This window comes from Zalophus californianus, chromosome 16 (genome assembly GCF_009762305.2).
Source record: "Zalophus californianus isolate mZalCal1 chromosome 16, mZalCal1.pri.v2, whole genome shotgun sequence".
NCBI lineage: Eukaryota > Metazoa > Chordata > Mammalia > Carnivora > Otariidae > Zalophus > Zalophus californianus.
Window position 1 is genome coordinate 36951888 of NC_045610.1, and position 20156 is coordinate 36972043.

The following is a 20156-nucleotide window of genomic DNA, read 5'->3' on the forward strand; positions in this document are numbered from 1 at the left end:
CTCCATTCTGTTCTCCATCTCCCGGAAAAAAATTGTTGGGAAAACTCCAATACCTACAGATGGATAAACTTTAAATCCTCTGTCACATGTTTAACCTTATCTTACATTTTAATAAAGTATCATAAAAACAAATGAGTAAGAATCTAGATCAACAAAAAACATAGAAAACGGGAGGACACGAAAAGACAGTTCTCTAAAAATGGACACACAAATTGTTTAAAGTAACACTATGAAAATAAGTTTAAACTCAGTGAACATTAAAAATGCACAAGGCTTTTGATATGACCCATTTCTAAAAATATATCATACAGATACACTTGCATAGATACACAGAGATGTGAATATTGTGTATAGTAGCAGAAAAAAAGGAGGAAAAAATTGGAAACAATTTAAATGGCTATCAGTAGTTGCCTGGTTAAATATGTTATGGCACATCCATACAATAAAATGGAGCCACTAAAAAGGAGGCATTAGTAAAGATACAGAACGATTATCAACATGATTTTTAAAATAAAAGACAAAATATAAAGCTTTCTGTATAGTATGCTGCCATTTGTGGTAAAAGCTATATTTGTAAGGGTACAGAAACTCGGCGCAGTGGTTGCTTCTGCGAAGGACTGAGGTAAGAAGCGGGCTTTTCTTTTCAACGTATGTCCTTTGGAAACTTTTGAATTTTTCCTTTAGCATACATTATCTGTTTTTTTAGATAGACTAAAATCAGGGAATTATTATTTTAATAGTGTTCATTTTTAGTTATATAGGCAATAGAAGTTTATTATGAAAAAAATTGAAAACAGAAAAATTAAAAACGAATTACATTTCTGTTTGTAAGTTCTCCTCCACACAATCTGAATAATAACTTAAGTGTGGACTTTTCTCAGATAATTAGAACTAATAAAAATCACATCGTTGACTTAATTCATCTAAAAAAATAAAAAACAAAAGTTTGTTTGTTTTTCAGAAGCAAGTTTGCCGAGTTTAATCCAACGAGAAAGCCAAAGCAGGTACTTAGCTGGTAGTTCGGGGGAAGAGATGTAGTCGGTGGGGGTGGAGGGTGTATAAGAACTCACTCTTTTAGCTCCCAGACCAGGTCTGCACAGCTGAGACCTCCGAATGCAGAATGAAAAAGGGAAACAGTTGGCACCATTCAGACTAAAAATGAAGCCAAAGTCTGACCGTAAAAACATAGGCACTGTGTGTGTCTATGGGGGGCTCTGTAGATGTCCGGCCCTTTTGGCCCCGGGCCTCGGAGACGCTGCGGCGGCGGCCACTGGGCCACTGGGTCGCGGAGGCCGGGGGCCCAGGGCATCTGGGAACGGAGACCCGGCAGAAAGAGCGTGCACCGTACCCCCGAGGGAAAGAAATGCTTCTCCAGGGAAATGCGCCCCCTCCGCGCCCCTCGGTGCCCTCTCCCGACCCCCAGGGGACAGGTGAGGGCCCCGACCCGGAGCCCTTCACTCCCCGACCCGCCCCTGCCGCTGGGGCCCCGCTTCGGGGCAATCTCACCAGGTTGGGCCGGTTCCCGCGCCTCATTCAAGAGGAGGTCGACCCCGGGTGCCGGTCGTCCGATGATTTGGTGGGGAAGCCTGCGGGCCTGAGGTTCTCACGCTGCCTGCACTGAGCTGGCTCCCCCCGCCCTCCCCCCCGGGAATACGTGGGGCGAGAGCCGGGTGCCTATGGGTCCGCCGCGCCCACCCGTTTCGGTTGGGGCGACTCTGGGCGCTTGCTCTCCGTGTCCCTGGAGCGACCAGCGACCGACTCCGACCCGTGCGGGAGAAACCTGGGCCTCGGTCAAACCCCCTCCCCACAGCTTTGCCCAAATCCTCTTTCCTGCCTAGACCGAGGCCTGGGCTGTCTTCTGGGTGTCCCTCGCTAAAAATAGAGGGAAACGGAGGCACAGAAGATTAAAGAGATTTGCTGGAATTGGATGAGGAGGTCTTGGGGATGGTTTCTTAGTCAGCAGGATCCTTGGCAAGGCTGGAAGATGCAACGTGTGAAGATGAAACAGGTAAGGGTGGCCCAAGGTGGGGGTGAGGAATATCTGGGCCAGGAGAGGGGGTGCTGGAGGACAAGGAGATCCCACCCCCAGGAGCCCCAGAAGGAGCCCTGGGGAGGAGGGCTCTGACTTGAGAGCCAGCAAGCCAGCCTCCCCAGCTTCTGGTGTCTTCTCAAAAAGCAGCCTGTCAGGGGCGCCTGGGTGGCTCAGTCGTTAAGCGTCCGCCTTTGGCTCAGGTCATGATCCCAGGGTCCTGGAGTCGGGCCCCCGCATCGGGCTCGCTGCTTGGCCAGGAGCCTGCCTCTCCCTCTCCCACTCCCCCTGCTTGTGTCCCCTCTCTCGCTGTGTCTCTGTCTGTCAAATAAATAAATAAAATCTTTAAAAAAAGCAGCCTCTCAGATGCTAAAATGATCCAAACATCACAGGAATTATAAACTGACTGGCTTTACCCCTCCAAACCAGCAATTTCCTCTCTTTTCTCCTTCCTCTCCCTTCCTGGGGGTTCTGCTGTGCCTTGTCAGCGTTGTCAGTTCCAAAGAAACTGCTAAATGAAGGATGGTTAGAGTCAGCTGAGCAGGGTCCTTGGAATCTTATTCCTTGGTCACCCCCTTCCCCTACCCCCCCATTTGACTAGTGTGGCTAAAACTGGGGGAGGCTTGGAACCTGAATGCTCCAGCTTTCTTTGTGTAAATGTGACTGTGGCTCTGTCACACCAAAGAGGAGATGACCAAGAATATGACTAACGCTAAAAATAAAAACAAGGGGCGTCTGGGTGGCTCAGTCATTAAGCATCTGCCTTCAGCTCAGGTCATGATCCCAGGGTCCTGGGATCGAGCCCCGCATGGGTTCCTGGCTCAGCCAGGAGTCTGTTTCTCCCTCTCCCTCTGCCTCTCCCCTCTACTCATGCTCTCTCTCTCTCTCTGTCTCAAATGAATAAATAAAATCTTAAACAAATAAAAACAAAACCTCATTGACTTTGGAGGACTTTAAAATTGTGGGTGGGTCTCTGGTCTTGCTTCTGGACATGAGATTAGAGTTGATAAAACTTCAGGATCACTCTAGATTGTTTTGTTTATAAGCAACAAACCAGACCACTTTCTCTCCGATATTCAGTCAGTGGAGGTGAGAGATTTTCCCCCATGGGGGTGGGTCTCTTCCTGGATAAGGGCAAAGGGGGCCTGACAGACTGACTCCCTACAGGAGTTAACAGCTCAGGTAAAGTGAAGATTCTATCCAATCAAATAGTGTTTGGTCAAAGAAAAGCCAAACAATGGCTCTGGCTGATTTCTCCCATAATTGGCTGAGTCGGCTGGTTCTTTTGGCATCTTAGAAAGCCAGCCTCGGGGGTGGTGGGGTGGTGGGGTGCTGAGCTGGGTGATCTGTATCTGTGCCGACATGGGTCCTGGGTGATCCCAGCTCCTGTCCAGCTTGCTAGGACTTCCTTTTGCTCTGTGTGCTGAAATCCCCTACGTTCTTTAACTTCAATTTTCATCCTGTCCCCCTCTACATATGCTCCTATCTGTTTCTCTGTCTGTCACCGACTGCATCCATTTCTCGGGGGGGGGGGGTCGGGGGTTCCTCTGGGTCCAGTCCCCACAGGTCTGGCGATGGAATTAACTGGTTACCGCTTAATTGCCTCATTCAAATGCTCGGTCAGAGCATCTGTATGTGAGGCCGCAGCTGCTGTCTGGTTCCGTCAGTCTGTCTTTTCACAGGTGGGTGCTTGCGGGTCAAGTTTGCCTTCATGGGGAGGGTGACCCACCACCGCCTGAGTTTATTAAATTCCCACATACTTTGAAATGGCATCAAAATTCCTTTTCTCCTGAAACGGAAAATTCGAGGAAGTCAGAGACGAAGAAGATTTTATTTTCTTCACTTTGTAGTCTTGTTGGCCTGGCCGTGAAAGGAAAAAAAAAAAAATTTCCAGGCCAAGACTCCAGCTGAGATGCAGACTTCACCCACCATTTGGATGGACGTGGGGAAATGTACCGACTGGCTAGGACAGAGTTCTGGGGTCCAGAGGGAGGTAAGGGAGTGTTTAGAATCCAGCCTCCCTTTTACTAAAAAATAAATAAGTTCTGGCATCCAAATCAAGGAAGGAAATTAAAGGACACAAAAAGGAAGGGAAGACCAGGAAGAAAAAAAGCTGCGGGAGGCCTTTCTTAGGTCAGAACTGCCTCAGTTCTGGCAGAGCCTTCCACACCCAACTCAGGGGCCAAAGACTAAGAGAAAACAAGCCATCCTGCTTTCTTCCTTAAGTCTCCCTTTCTTTTCCCCCCTCAAAGATCCATACTCTTCTCTGGGGCAGGAACCCCGGACACAGTGCCAGAATCTTCCACCCCTTCTCTGGTTGAACTCTGTGTGGCTGGCTCAAAGTCAGTCTCGAATCCTTGCCCCCTCCTACCTTCCCCACCCCACCCCACTCTGCCTTGGTCAGGGGGCAGGAGCCTGACATACAGGTGTCCCTGCCCAGAGTCCCCAGACTGCCCCCCCACATAGTACTTCCAGATTTTCTTTAAATAAACGGTGTCAGCTTTCCAATCCCAGCAAATAACAAAAAAAAGTTTTAAAAATGTAGATTTGCTGGTGCCAGGAACCAGCCCTGTAATGCTAATGGCTCTGTAGGGATCCAGCACTCAATAGGGAAGGAGCCCGCTTTGTAGATGGGGGAGGGGCTGGAGTAAAGGGCTTTTAAGTTAGATGGAGGGGCGTCTGGGTGGCTCAGTCATTAAGAGTCTGCCTTCGGCTCAGGTCATGATCCCAGGGTCCTGGGATCGAGCCCCGCATTGAGCTCCCTGCTCTGCGGGAAGCCTGCTTCTCCCTCTCCCACTCCCCCTGCTTATGTTCCCTGTCTCGTTGTCTCTCTCTCTGTAAAATAAATAAATAAAATCTTTAAAAAAATAAGTCAGATGGAAAGGAGTTTAAATCCCAAGCGGAGACTCCATGCTGCACAGCAGAGACGTCGTGACGTAAGGCAAGCATGAATCTTGGGTGATAAAGACCCAGGGGCTCCAGGAGTAAGAGAAGCTGCCCTTCCCAGGTCAGCGGAAGCAAAATTCAGCATAAATTTCTTTTCTGCAGTGAGATGGCGTCACATGTCCCTTGCAGATATTGCAAAACAAATGAATAAGGTGTATAAATGTGTGTGTGTGTGTGTGTGTGTGTGTGTGTGTAACACCAGATTTTCTAAGAAAGAAATCCTATCAAACCAGCAGTTGAGAAAACCAGATTCAATCTCTTTAATATCCCTAGCATAGCCGGCTGAGTAAGCTCGCTCTCCCCACCTCTCTCTCTCTCTCTCTTTCTCTCTTTCTCGGAGACCCTCCTGCTGGAATGAATAAGCTCGCTCTACAGTAAAGTCACACTTATATTTCACTCCAAGACTTTCAAAGGATAAATTCAAGTTTTGTGTATGTCTCAGAAAGGACCGCAAGCAGCCCTGTTACTCAGGATGGATTATGTGAGGTTCAGTTTATGAGGGCAAATTGTGTTTCACACATGAGTCACCTTGAATAACCCAATAATTAATTAAAACCATGTCCTGCAGGGGAGAATTTATTACACTCGCCAGCTTTTTATGAGCTAGGTGTAGTTTGGAAATGAAAAATGTGAGTACTCTTCAATTAATGAGGTCTGCACTGCATTCTGCACTGGTTCCTGGAGACTCCTCACCAGGTCCCAGAAAGCAAAATCTCCCGGTGGCGGGAGGGACTTGAGCTTGGAAGGGTAGAGCAGACCAGCTGGTTGCACCCCTCCCCCCCACTTCAGCTTCTATATCCAGGGCCCCCGCCAGCGTTTTCTGGAGATCTTCCTGGAAACAAGTTGGGGCGTTGGGGGTGGTTGTCACAGCAAAGCTGGGGGCCTTGGAAAGAGGGAAGGGGTGTGGGCTGTAGAGAGGGAGTTCAGGGATGAGACAAACTCCTGGCTCCAGGCTTCTTGGCAGTCCATGGGAAAAGGAACAGACATCCTGATACTCTTCTCCAAGCCTAGAGGTCACAGCTCCTGCTCCGGCTGGACGCCACCAAGTTCAGGTCTCTTTCCAGTTTGGAAGGTCCTGTTCTGTGGGTGTGGGGGCTGCGCTTCTCCATAGGCATGAGGCCAGAACAAGGTTGCAGGCTGGCTCCTCTTCTCCCAGTATAAATCCTCACTTTCTCCTCGGATACCACCAACTAGGAAAGAAACAACCCGATATTTACATATGGATAGTACACTTGACAGTCTTCACTTCCCTGCTCTTTGTCTCCCTAGCAGCCCCGTGTGGAAGGTTGGGCAGAGAAAATCACTTCCATTTTACAGATGCCGAGACTGAGGGTCAGAGAGAGGAGATGGCTAGCCCAAGGGCACACAGCTGGCAACACAGGACAGAGCAGGGATAGAAGGTCAAGCTCCCCCTTCAATGATGCCCTAGGGGCAGAACGGAATAAGAGATGGCAAAGCTAGTCTGGCTACTCCGCCTCAGAAACCAAGGGTGCTCTGGTTCCCTTGGGGAGCACGGACGTCTCTGGAGGCATCCCCAAGGAAGGAATTGGACGGTTCTGGTCCAATGGCAGCAATTTTGCTGCTAGGTCCGGGACTATATATTCAATCCTTGACACTCGGAGAGCTGGATAACCCAAAGACCCGTCAGAGGATCTTATTCTTGGCTGTCTGGGAGTGGGAGAGGGAGGAAGGTTTCCCATTCCAAGATCAATAAGGGAACCAAAGCGAGTCCGAAGTGGTGATGGTGGGGAGGGGTCCTGCCTGACCCAGCTCCACTCTCTCTGGGAGGGAGCAGGGAACCCGGGGTAGCTCTCCTGACCACAGCCAGCTGAAGTAAACAATGAGGCGGGAGCCTGTAAGAATAAGTCCTTTGGCACAACATAGAGCAGTCATCTTTTTTGAGGACGACCAATACCTTTGAGAATTGGGTTGACCCAATAAATGAATAAATGGCATGAGAAAAAGGAGAGGAGGAAACTGGTATAGGTTACAAGCAAGTTAAGAGATGTAGCAACCAAATGTAAGGTGTGGATTTTGTTTAGGTCATGCTTTGAAAAACTAATCTTAAAAAGAATCTTGAGACAGCTGAGGAAATTGAAACATGGAGAGTATTAAGGGATTATTGTTAATTTTGTTATGCAGAATAATCACATGGAGGATTTGTTAAAAGAAAACAGAAAGAAAGAAGAAGTCCTTATCTGTTAAACACTCTAACCAAAGTAATTTTGGGTAAAATGTTGTCTAGGATTTGCTTTAACATGCTCCAGAAAAAAAACCCTGAAATAAGACTGGCTGTGAGTGATCACTGTTGAGGCTGAATGATAAGTATAAGGAAAGGGTTATTATCCTCTTCTGCATATGTGAATTTTACCTTTTTTTACTGTTTCTTTTTTTGTATATGTGAAATTTGCCACTAGAAAACAAATCAATAAAGTTATGGATCCATCTCCCAGAAGACCACACACATGCACCAACTTTCACCCTCAATTTCAAGGAGTGAGCCCATGGAATCAAGTACAGAATCTTCAGGCTCACCAAACACCCTTTTCCTCCAGGACAGGACAGATTTGGAAAGTGATTTAGGTGCTGTGGGTGTGGACAGCCCAGCGGACAGACGCTAAGGAGTTTGGGCTTCAGTCATTCAGCTCTAGGTGAAAATTTCCCAGGATAGCTCCCTTGTTGCTCATATAGACTCAGCTCCGAAGTGAAATGGTGGTGAGAGTGGGGTGGAGGCAAAGGAGTTGAATTTAGTCCCCACCTTTATAGTTTTAAAAACTGGAGGGGGGGGTCACTGGTCTAAAATTACTGTGTTTAAAGAGTTCCTTTATTTTGGAGTCAATATTTTATTTTTCTCAAACCCCTTTATTCTTCCCTTTTCCCTTTGATGACTTCTCAAATATCTTAGGTCTATCTTCAATATCAGTTTGTACTTTTTAATGAGATTTATTTCCATTTCAAAAATTGGAAACAGCTTAGCGTTTGAACGAGGAAGAGAAAGTGAAATGGTCAGAGCCAGGATTTGGTGCCATAAAGACACGTGCTGGGAGTCCAGCCTTCATCATTCATTAGCTTCTAGAAGTTGGACAAATTAGTCTCCTCAACTTGAGTTTTCTTGTCTACAAAGCCGGTAGTAACAATTGCCCCCTACCCAGTTCTCTCATTGCGGGGATTAAATGAAAGTTACACATAGGACACTTATAGTCCCCAGCACAGGACACACACTGGATTAGGATCACAAGAATTCTGAAGCGGCAGCCCAGGGAATCCTGAGGGGCAGCAGGACTGGGATGTAGGGGTCTGCGTGTGGGGGTGGGTGCTGGCCGAAGTGGCGTGCAGGTAACACCGTCCGAAGCCCTGTACTGCAGGCTGCAGCACACAGCTCTCAGACGAACAAAGCAGGTTTTGGTCCGGTGGAAACTTCCGCCTGGATGTAGAGCCTCTGCTTCGGGGTGAGGGCTCCCAGGAAGGAGGGTGCACCTCCTGGCACAGAGGTCTCTGGGTGGGTGGAAGGATGGTCTAGGAGGAGGTTCCCACACTCTCCAGTGGCTCCATCTGAGGTTTTTTTTTTTTTTTAAGATTTTATTTATTTATTTGAGAGAGAGAGAATGAGAGATAGAGAGCACAAGAGGGAAGAGAGTCAGAGGGAGAAGCAGACTCCCCGCCGAGCAGGGTCCATCTGAATTTAGAGCCACCCAACCGCGGGGCCATCCAGAGCTGCTGGCTAAGCCTGGCAGGGTGTGGCGTGCTCAGCTGCATTACTGAAACATCTGCCCCACCACTACCACGTGTTTACACGCCCAGAAGTAAGGGAAGTAAGGTTCTTGGACTAAAGGGGAAAAGTCTTTAGGTCGCCCCTCCTCTTGATGGAGAGTTGTTCATAGGGCCCTTTGGTTCCTATGACATCTCCTTTCTGGAGGGAGCCGCCTAGCTGCCTAGCACAGATCTCAGGCCACAAAGCACCCAGGGATGAGGAGCTGGTCCACCGTCCATCTGTGGCTGCCCTGGTCCAAGCCTTATCCAGCACCCCTGGGACAGGTGATTCCTGAGGCTAGAGACACCAGGCAGAAGGGGCAAGTAAGGGACAAAGGAGGCAGAACCTGAAGGTAGGCTGGTGTGGGAGATTCTGTTCCAGGGCTGGAGGGCAAGCACCCCCAACCCCTGTCGGCATCATCCCCCAAACACACAAACATGGAGCTGGAGATCTGGGCTGAGCTTTGCTAGATCCCAGGGCTTATTAAGGAATTGGGGGGGGGATGGAGAGATGGGGGTCTGCTTACCATGGCTCTTGTCCAGGCCTCCATCTGGGTCTCTGCAGCTGAGCCCCGTTCTTAGGGAAAATTTCCAGGCTAACCTTAGGAATAAGAAACTGAGAATTCTGGTCTTGCTCAATGGGGCCGAAACAGCCAGATCAGCAGTCCCTCAGCCTGGGAGGAGGTGCCTTTGAGGCCAGGCTTTGGCCCCCTAGAGCCTGGAAGACATGGAACAAAGCTTGTAGAGCTTCTACATGCTCATGCCCCAGCCAGCCTGGTTTTTGGGATTCCCCCAGGGCAGGCATGAAGAGGGACAGTCAGGGCATCACTGCAAGTTCCAACACTGCATCTAGCCACCGGAGCCATCTACCTTCTGTGTTCTTCATCTGTCCTCCTGCTCCCACTATGGCAGCTCAGAGCTGCCGGGAACCAAGGAACTGGCCACTCATTTTGAGGTCAATTCATTCTAACTTGGGCAAGACAGCTTCTTTCCCTAAGTATCTGCCCCCCCAACCACTTGAACACATCACTGGCTAAAACGGACTAGTTCGAGTCACTACAGAATTTGGGACTTCCTATTCTTCAAGGGGAGAAGAGAGAAAGGGGAGCCCCACATATTCCCCAATCAGAGATAGTTATGATTAATGACTTCATAGGAGAAAGCTTTTCTATCCTCTTCAGCTCCTAGATACTTAGCCCCTGGTGTGAGTTTCTACACGGCAGCCTCCAAGATCAGAGTCTTCTCCCAAGCTCTACCCCAGCCATAGAAACAACTTGAGGGGGAGCAATGTTCTTCATGTCTTTGGGGGAAGATTTCTGGCATCCAGGGCCAATAACAGCTACAGTTTCCTCTAATTGTGGACAAAGCTATAGACTCTGTGGAAACCAAATACAAAAAAATTTTGGGTGGGTGATTTTCCACTTTAAAGTAAGGGACATTTCATCTCCCCTCTCAGAGCTCTTAGAAAACCCCTGAAGGAGGCTGGAAGGGAAGAAGTACTAGTTTAAGCCCAAGTACTAGTTTAATCCCAAATCTCAAGTTAATGGAGGGGTTCCCTGTATATGGCCCAATATTGGCTCTGGACATTTAGGGTCGGTGTAGGCAGGCGGCCAGATTTCTCCAGACTCTTAACATGTTGGGGTCTGAGATAAAGGGCTGGCCCAGAACCTTGGTGGCCTGCCTAAGATGGACTTTTCTCCAGGTCAGAGTACTTAGGCAGTAACCAGGAACTATCCGATGTTCCTCTCAGGCTGGGGCTGAGGTTCAGAAAAGCACATGGGGTGTGTGTGTATGTGTGTGTGTGTGTGTGTGTGTGTGTGTGTGTGTACAGCCAGACACTCTTGGATGCACTAGGGTTATTGGTTATTGTCAAGACTTTATTGAGTCCTAAGGAGGTTGTCCTTTGTGGTACTTTTTCCTGCCATCTTCGTTATGCTTCTTCTAAGAGAGGAACCCATGAGTCCCATGCACAGGACAGCTCTTAGTAGGCATGGATTTTGGGCCATTTTTCTTAGCTCCATCCTGTGTGTGTGTGTGTGTGTGTGTGTGTGTGTGTGTGTGTGTGTGTGTGTGTGTGTGTAATGCCTACCTTTCTCCTCTCCCAACTTTGTTTCTTGGAACAGATAACTTAATGAAAAGCAAAGGGGAACTCTTTTTCTATAGAGGTGGAGGAGAGATAGAGAAAAAGGAGGTGGGCCACAAGATGGTCAGGTTCTGGACTATTGGAAAAGTCTCAGGCCTCTCTGCAAGGGAAATGGGGGAATCAGAGCAAGAAATTAAATCTTCCCCTAAGCCTCTCCCCTAAGCCTCAAACCTACAGCTCTACTTTAGGACATTTAGGTGGGTTTGGACTCGAGGGGCCAGGGCCTTGGTGCTGACATTTCACTTGATTGTCTTTGTCTCTGGCAGGGTCTATACACCAGGAGCCCCAACAGTAGCCAGCATTTACCCTGACATTTATCATCTATAGCCATCTCCCCCGATGGAAAAAATAACATGGAGATGGGGGTGGGGAGGTTGTAAGCGACTCAGATTACTTTCCGGAATTTGCAGGTAGGTTTTTGGATATATTCCCCATTCCTGAGTCCCATCCAGGATCGCAGGGGCTAGAATAAAGGAAGCCGAGTCTCTCGAGATCCAAGAAGCTGCTGCAAACCCCAAAGACGTTGGTTGTGAGTCTCCATTTGAGAATCCCACCTCTGCTACTCCACTTGCACCCCTGTATGATCAGGGAGGCTAGAGGGCTCCTCAGGGCATTACAGGCTGAGGGTGGAGGAGGTGATCTCCCACACCAATCTGGTCCTATTTAATGGGCCACTGTGGAGTTTACACCCTGGGGCCGACCATCCCAACTGAGTTAGTCCATGAAGGTTGACCCACGGAGCCAGGTCTCAGGGCAGGGCTCCCTCAGGACCTAATAAGTGTGCCCCACCCTAGATTCTTGCAGAATAATCAGTGGTCAGCCCAGGGGCCTATTTGTGGCTCTCTCTGCAGTTTTCCTCCCCCACTAAGGCCCTCAACTTCCAGGAATGCTCCCTTCTCTTCTGCCTGTTGCTCTCTTCTGCCTGAAGGGAGCACTGAGGAGGACTTAGCTGGCCCAGCCCTCCTGTCCTTACAGAGGCAGCTGGGAAAGCAGAGGCTCACAGAGTGGAAATGACTGCCCAACAAAACCTGGCTTAAGACTTGTGCTCTGCAGGGGCGCCTGGGTGGCTCAGTCGTTAAGCGTCTGCCTTCGGCTCAGGTCATGAACCCAGAACCCAGGGTCCTGGGATCGAGCCCCGCATCGAGCCCCGCATCGAGCCCCGCATCGAGCCCCGCATCGAGCCCCGCATCGAGCCCCGCATCGGGCTCCCTGCTCGGCAGGAAGCCTGCTTCTCCCTCTCCCACTCCCCCTGCTTGTGTTCCCTCTCTCGCTGTGTCTCGCTCTGTCAAATAAATAAATAAAATCTAAAAAGAAAAAAAAAAAAAGACTCGTGCTCTGCAGTGCTGCCCTCTAGGCCCCAAATCCCTAGTGGTTTGGGCCAGATCCGCGCTGGGCTTTTCTGGCTTGAGTGCCAGGGGTGGATGACTGAAGTCTCTCCCCAGCAAAGAAGAGGGCGCTGGAGACTTCAGCCCCAGTGGGCTTTCCAAGTCGGCGCACGTGGCAGGCGGAGAGCAGCCTGCTGGCCCGCCCACAGCTGCTGGACCAAAGGACTGGAGGCTCTTGGTGTCTGTTCAGCAACCCTCAGTTTTGCCCCCCCTTCCCTCCACTCCGGACCCCACTCACAGTTCTGGGGCTTGGCTTAGCGCTTCCTCTGGTTTCCAGGCACCATCAGGGCGGGCGGCAGCGGCCTGCGGTTGGAACTAGCCACTTCCCTTAGCAGACCATCGTTTCATTGCTCCTCAGATCCAGTGTTCTGTGCTGGAGGCCCCCATCGGCTCCTTTTGTAGCTCTCTCCTCTGGCCCTGCTTCTGAAGCACTTGGATTTGTCCTGAGAGGGTACTGATCCCCGGGATGTCGCCTGCCGGGCTTCCCTGGGTGGGGAGGGACGGCAGAGGTGATAGTGGCCTCCTTCTGCAGATCACTGTCTCCAGTCTCTGGTTCTTGTAACTCCTGTACCCGGCCGTCAAATTTTCCAAAAGACCTTTCTCTAAGGTCGGGAGAGGCCCCGCCTGACTTCATTTCTGAGAGAAGGGCCTGGGCTCCCTCTCATCCCCAGTCGCTGGCAGGGCTCCGCCGCCACGACCCACTCCAGGCCGCCCTGCAGACCGCCATTGCCAGGGGTAGGCTCCGAGCTGCCGCCCCACAGGCCCCTGCCAGACTTCGGAGAAGAACAATGGAAAATTGAGAGGACCGGAAAGGAAAAACGAGCTTGTGCATTGGGGGGAAGGAGACAGAGAGCAGTAAATCAGAGATACGGGAGAAAGAAATTGAAACAAAACAAAACAAAACACAACAAAGAAATAAATGAGAGGGAAAGACAGAAAAGGAGGAAGGAAAAAATGGAAAACGAAAGAAAGAAAAAGGAAAGGAAGAAGAAGCAAATGAAGAAAAAATAGTGTAAGGGACAGATAGGGAGATGGGGATAAATAAAGTATAAATAAAGGGGCACGGGGATGGGGGTGGGCGAGAAGGTAAGCACTACTGACTGAAAGAAAGAATGCAAGAAAGAACCCGCAAAAAGAAAGCTCATTAAAATTGAAGGAAAGAAAGGCATACAGGGAACTGCAAATGTAAAAAAGAAAAGAAAGATACCAAGAGACTAAAGACGGAGGAAAGAAAATACAGAGGGGAAGAAAGGACCAAAGAAAAGAGATTAGGCCCTTTTCATAAAGGAAGCGTGACTCCAAGCAGTTTAGCGGCAGCGGAGCCCCGACCTTTCCATAAAATGAATTGTCGCCACCACGGATAAGTTCGCATTATTCTTCACGGCCGACCTGAGTTCTGCGGTCGTCGCGATCCTATACACTGTTCCAGGCGGGATGATGAAGCCACCGGGCGCTCACCTTGCTTTGCAAAAACAAACAAACAAACAAACAAACAAACAAAAAACACCATAATTTCACAAATGCCCCAAGTGGGGCGAGTGGGCGCCTCTCGCCCCCTCCCCCTGGCTGGCGGCCCGAGCCCGGGCGGGGCTGGAGCTGACACTGAGGTTCCAAGTCCCCTTTGCCGGAACCCCTGGGGGCGCGGCGGCCGCACTCAAAGGCCCGGCTGTAAAGGTCATAGGCGGTCTGTGGGGCCGCGCTGAATGGGCTCCCGGAGGTAAACAGTCTCTTAACTTTCAACTTGGCCTTGACCTTCCTGGAGGTGTCTGGGCGGTATGTAAAGGAGCAGCTGTGAGGCTTTCAGAGCGTTTGGCTGGGTCCGTAAAGGGAGATGCGGGTGGGGAGCGGCTCGGGGGTCCCGGACGTCGGCACGGAGGCTCCCAGCAGGACACAAAGGAGCCTGTGGGGCTGGGGGAAGGGTTGGCTCGCCACCCGCTCCCCGCCCCCCGCCCCGCCCCAGGCTGGGAGGTCAGGAGGTCTGGGTTGTCCTGAGACCTCAGCTGAGCTCACGTCGAGCTCCGGGGAGGATTTGGAGGCTCTGAGCCTCAGTTTCTCTTTGTGGGAATCTCAGGCGTACTCAGGGCTGAGAGAGGCAAGTGAGAAGTGACAGGTACTCTTTAGGCCACTGTCCTTTTCTCTTCAAATAAGAACAGGCGGCTGTAGTTCATTCAACACAGATACACATACAGAAGCACAGATAGAACTCATTTTTATTCAGTTTATAAAATGCTTTCAAGAGCAAAATTTCACTTAATCTTCACAGCATTCCTGTGAGGTAGGAATTATTGTCTCCATAAGGAGACAGATAGTTTTTACAGCTAAGGAGAATTAGTCCTACCTTATTTGACTCCAGTTAAGGTCTATGACAGGTCACAGACAGATGCACATACATATACATGTACAGGACGTGGGAACACGTGTTCATATGCTAATAAATATGACATCCAGAAATATTTCCTGGGATCTAGTAGATCTAAATAAATTGCAGACTATAACAAAAACAGAAATAAAAATCCTATGGAATTTATTTGCATTGAAATGTATCTGTCTACATAGGGGTCAATAGCACAGCTGGAGAGCTTCTGCAGGGCTAGGTGTGAGTTCATCCTCTGCATTCGACAGTAATGCAGAGCTTCGGGCATTTGGCTGCTTATTTCCATGGACTTGAACTAGAACAGTACATATCCTCATATCCCAATGACAGGCAGTGTTGCTAGGAATCTTTACATTCTTGTATTTAATTATTTTTCCTTCTAAAAAATAGGATAAAACTGATGGACAGTAAAGTGCAGAAATATCAAGTGTACAGCTTGAATTTTCACAAAGTGAACACACCCAGGTAACTAGCAAGCAGATTGAGATCAAGAACATTTCCAGCACCCCAGAAGGCTTCCTTATGTCACCTCCCAGTCAGGAAACTTCCTCCCCAGGGTAATCTCTTCTGACCTCTATCATCATAGATTAATTTTGCCTTTCTTGAACTGCACAGAAATAGAATCATACAAAATCTACTCTCTTGTGTCTGGTTACTTTCATTCACATATCTGTGTGACTCATTCATGTTGTGTGCAGTGGTAGTTTTTTTATTGCTACATAGTACTCCATTCTTTGATTAGAGCATGATTTACTTACCCATTCTACTACGGATGGACATTGGTATTGTTTCTGTTTTTGAGCTCCAGTGAATTGAGCTGCTTTGGATATTCCAGTATATGCCTTTTGATGGACAAAAGCATTCATTTCTATTGGGTATATGTCCAGGAATGGAATTGCTGGGTCATAAGCTATGATTAGAATTATTTATTTCTAAATTTAGGGATCTATATGCCTGTATTGTCATCTACCAAGTAAAAACCAGTGAAAAGGGGCTCAGGGCTGGCTAAGTTGGTGGAGCATGCAACTCTTGGAGTTGTGAGTTCAAGCCCAACATTGGGCATAGAGTATACTTTAAAAAAAAAAAAAGAAAGAGAAAGTCTTAGTCTTTAGGTACAAATGCTGGTAGTTCCGCCTTTCATTGTTAAACAAGCAAGAGGCTATGGCAATAAACTAGCGTCAAAGAGACATCTTCTCCCTTTTCTCTCATATTGTTTTCAAATACAATAAAATCTACCCAGGATTTTGTGCTTGGTGTCTTCTATTATTAGCAATGTTTGTTGAGGGTGAGCTATAATCTCCATTACAGCCCCACAGCTCAGGGAAATTCCAGTTTGCTTGGGCCTTTTCCTGAAAGATGGCTCAGGTTCAGGTTCAGGTCGGTAAGATTTGGCATGGCTGAGCCCACCGAGAGTGAGAGTGGTTTGTTCTATATAATTGCCATGACCTTGGCATGGAATGGAAAAGTTCCTGCCCTCTCCAGAAAAACTGGGGGTTCTAGAAAACGTAGACTCAGAAGGATTTGATTTGGGAGGGGTAGCAAAGGAAACAACACCTCTGAAGACTTGTGAAACAAACTGGTTTGAGTCTTCCGAATTGTACTGTACAAAAGGGCCCAACAGAGGAGCCTCCAGCAATTCTCGCAGTGGTGGGGCTCTCTCACCCATCCCTTTTTCCTTCTAAGTAAATGTAAAGCCTGGAGGAAGCAGATAGGGGCCCTGGGCTTTCTGGACACTCAGCTGGGGTGCCAGGGTCAAGGTGAGTTACCTGGGCCTCTTGGAACATAAGAGGAGAACTGCAGGGCAGAGAGGCTAGACATCTCGGCACAGGGCAGACTCCTTCTTTCTTGGGCTCCAGAACCCCTGCAACTAATGCATGGCCAATTAGGCCTGGCTTCCCAGAAATTCCTTAAATCCCGGAAAAGGGGGAAAAGAGGTCCTCTTTTTTGGCTGGTACTTCAGGATTTTGTAAGATCCTCTCCCATTCCTTCCTTCAGCTTTTCTCTTTCTCTCTTTGTGCTGCCCTCCCTGGGTCTCTGTCTCTGTCTCTCTCTGAATATACAGGTCATGCGTGTCGTCTCTCCGTATGCATCTCTTTCTACACCATTAAATGAAAATCCAGATCCCCTTTCACAGGCCATCTCTAGAAACTCCCATTTCCCCTTCCGATCTGAACGTTGCACGTCGGTCCCAGGCTCCAGATCCTCAGTCATCTTGCGAGAGCTTGCCCTCCTCCCTCTCCTGCCCCACCCCGATCCGGGAGCCGCCTGGGCGGCAGCTGGGATCCCAGGGAAAGGGGCTTCCCTGGCACTTCCTTGGGCAGCATATTACGCGCATCCGGAAGAGGAGGGGCACCTGCAGTGAACTGGGATGCTTGTACCCGGGACCCAAAGCCAGGGGCTCCCAGAAATACCCTCTAGTCCGCACTTCCCAGCCTCCTCTGGTTCACGCGCATTCCCAGGTTCCCCTTTCAGGCGCAGAGCGGCCTCCCGGCCCCACCCCCGACTCCCCTTCTCCCCTCCATGAGACGCACACTTTATTGGGAGAGCTTTTTATTTTCTCGTTAAACCTGCCAAAGCACAGGAGACAGAGAGCCAGGGAGGGAGAGGAGGAGGCGGAGGTGGGCTGGGCTCCGGGTCTTCTCTCCCTCCGCCCTCCCACTTCTCCCCTCCCCCACCCACTCACCCCCGCCCCGGGCGCGGAGCTGGATAGCCCCCAACTGGAAAGCAGCTTTCCTCGCTGTTCTTGTTTTCAAATGCAATAAAAGAGAGGGAGAGAGGGGGAGTGGGAAAGAGGGAGGGAGGGAGGGAGGGAGGGAGGCGGGGGGAGACAGAAGCAGGGGTAAAGTATTTTCGCGATTTCTGCCAGGAAGATTTTCTGAGCGTCTCTCCCCCAGGCCACAGCCAATGAGCGCGCGAGCCCCGGCACCTGCGTCTCCTGCGTCAGGACGGGCCGGGCTGAGCCGAGGCAGGCGCCGTGCGAGCTGGGAGCGATTTAAAACGCCTTGGGCGCCGGGGGGGCCGGGGTGGGGAGAGCGAGCTGGGTGGCCCCTGGATCCACCACCGCCGGCACCCCATGAGCCGACCCTCGGCCCCATGGAGCTCGGCAGTTATGCCGCCTTGGACGGGGCCAAGGATATGGAAGGCCTGCCGGGAGCCGAAGGGAGTCGGAATCTAGTCGCCCACTCCCCACCGACCAGCCACCCAGCCGTGGCGCCTACGCTGATGCCCGCCGTCAGCTACGCCCCCCTGGATCTGCCAGGCTCCGCGGAGCCGCCAAAGCAGTGCCACTCTTGCCCCGGGCTGCCCCAGGGGGCGGCCCCGGCTCCGGTGCCTTACGGCTACTTTGGAGGCGGGTACTATTCCTGCCGGGTGTCCCGGAGCTCGCTGAAACCCTGTGCCCAGGCGGCCACCCTAGCTGCCTACCCCGCGGAGACTGCCACGGCCGGGGAGGAGTACCCCGGCCGCCCCACTGAGTTTGCCTTCTACCCCGGGTACCCGGGACCCTACCAGCCTATGGCCAGTTACCTGGATGTGTCGGTGGTGCAGACTCTGGGCGCCCCGGGGGAGCCTCGCCACGACTCCCTGCTGCCTGTGGACAGTTACCAGCCCTGGGCCCTCACCGGTGGCTGGAACGGCCAGATGTGTTGCCAGGGGGAACAGAACCCACCGGGTCCCTTCTGGAAGGCGGCCTTTGCAGGTAACTTGCCCCACTGTTTTGGGTCCCGCTGGTGCTGACTGTGGGTGTAGGCAGGACTGGCGCTGGCATGGGAGGAAGTGAAGGGAGCCGGGGCTGGTGAGGAGGAGCTCCTATTGGCTTTTTAGGATTCTGAAGGAGAGTTCAGGCCGTTGAAGAACCAAGGTGGAGGCCCCAGAGGGTCAGTGTGAGGGGTCTGAAACCTGTGGGCCACCAGGTGCCTTCGCCCCCCTAGGAGGCCTTGGGGCCAGCTTTTCATACGACCAAGTGTTTGGTTCTTTGTGCTGCTGTTGGGGCTCAGGCCGTTCGTACCTCTCAGATCCCAGGTTTAATTCTACCAAAAGGCTAAATGACTCAATTCAGTGAGTATGGGGGGTGGGGTGGGTAGGAACACAGATACTGGATATTCTGTAAAGAATTAAAATCCTCATGTTCTCTCAGATGAATTTTTCCGTTTCCAAAGGAAATTTTAGATTTCCTGCAGTCCGAACTTAGGGGTGTGTGTATGTGTGCATGTTGTGTGAATGTGTGTGTGTGTGTGTGTGTGTGTATTGGGCATGGGGGCAGAAATGTGTTCCTTTCTCTACTTAATTTGCCTGTAGAACCTACAAGAGTGGCCAAGAGTCTGAAAATGCATGTGAGGGTGGATATATGTGACTGTGGGCAAAGGTCCGGCTGTGTGTGATGGGTGTGTTTGCAGACCTGCAATCGTGAGGACAGTGATAGGTGAGGGTGGCCTGCAGAAGCCTGGTCTTTCCAAGCCTAAGCGGTCATCAGAAACCAGCCGGAAGTCGAGGTGTCCCCCTGCGCTTTGGGGGAGTGGAGCGCATGCGTGTCTGAAGGGTGATCTGGGTGCTCCCCGTAGGATTACTTAGCTTGTAGGGCCTGGGTCTGCACGTGGGCTTGCGGGCAGAGGTCTGAGCGTGGCTTTCTCTCCCTCCTTCTGGCTCAGAGTCAGGCGTGCAGCACCCTCCAGAGGGCTGCACCTTCCGACGTGGCCGAAAGAAGCGCATTCCTTACAGCAAGGGGCAGTTGCGTGAGCTGGAGCGCGAGTATTCCGCTAACAAGTTCATCACCAAGGACAAGAGGCGCAAGATCTCGGCAGCCACCAGCCTCTCGGAGCGCCAGATCACCATCTGGTTTCAGAACCGCCGGGTTAAGGAGAAGAAGGTCCTCGCCAAGGTTAAGACCAGCACTACTCCGTGAGGGAGATCCCTGGCTAGGGAGGTGGGGGAGAAGTGGGAGTATCCTGGGGAGACCCGGATCCTGCCAGTGCCAGGACTCTGCTAAGGGGCTCCCAGAGGTTGCACTCTTCCCAGGCCACAGCTCCTGGGCTGTCCCTCAGGGATGGCCTGGGTGCCCCCATGTGTTCTAGGGAGCCAGTGAGGCCCAGAGTTACAATCCAATCCACCAGAGTAACACACCACCCACAGGACCGGTCGCAGTCACAATCATTCATCCTGGCGGTGGCAATAATCACCATAACCAGTATGAATTACCATGATAATAATTAGTTTCATATTTTCTATCTAGAGCTCTCTGAAGAGCACTTTAGAAACCGCTTGCATGGATTGAGCTGATTATGAATAAACTTGGAGGGAGACCCAAAGCAGGGAAGCTTCCTCTGGATCCACTTCCGTTTCCAAATCCCATCCCCCATCCCAGTGACTGCAGCGGAGAGGAGAAAAGGCGGATTCATCCTTGTGACTACCGGTGCTCATTTAGCATTTTTCTAAGATGACACTTGGGCAGAATGGGCAACACAGGAGGGTACCTCTCCCTCCTTCCTTCCTTCCCTCCCTCCCTGCCCACCCCCTAGGTTGTATGCCGTGGTC

General features: G+C 50.7%; 1 protein-coding gene and 1 long non-coding RNA gene across 2 annotated transcripts; one reads left to right on the forward strand and one right to left on the reverse strand.

Annotated features, from left to right (window-relative positions):
• Positions 1–12501: 12501 nt before the first annotated feature.
• LOC113908000 lies at positions 12502–18248 on the reverse strand. The gene is made up of 3 exons (XR_003515334.1): positions 18153–18248; positions 13643–13715; positions 12502–12739 (listed from the first exon to the last, which is right to left on the reverse strand). It is a non-coding gene; the product is annotated as an uncharacterized LOC113908000 (long non-coding RNA).
• HOXB13 (homeobox B13) lies at positions 17721–19527 on the forward strand. The gene is made up of 2 exons (XM_027567849.1): positions 17721–18324; positions 19274–19527. Exons 1-2 carry the CDS (start codon positions 17721–17723, stop codon positions 19525–19527), a joined length of 858 nt encoding a protein of 285 aa, XP_027423650.1.
• The last annotated feature ends 629 nt before the right edge of the window (positions 19528–20156 follow it).

Bases quoted from the DNA above. Each gene is read 5' to 3' on its own strand.
- HOXB13 (XM_027567849.1), top strand. From the start codon at position 17,721: ATGGAGCTCGGCAGTTATGCCGCCTTGGACGGGGCCAAGGATATGGAA. The intron at 18,325-19,273 runs GTAACTTGCCCC...CTTCTGGCTCAG, and splicing joins CTGGAAGGCGGCCTTTGCAG to AGTCAGGCGTGCAGCACCCT.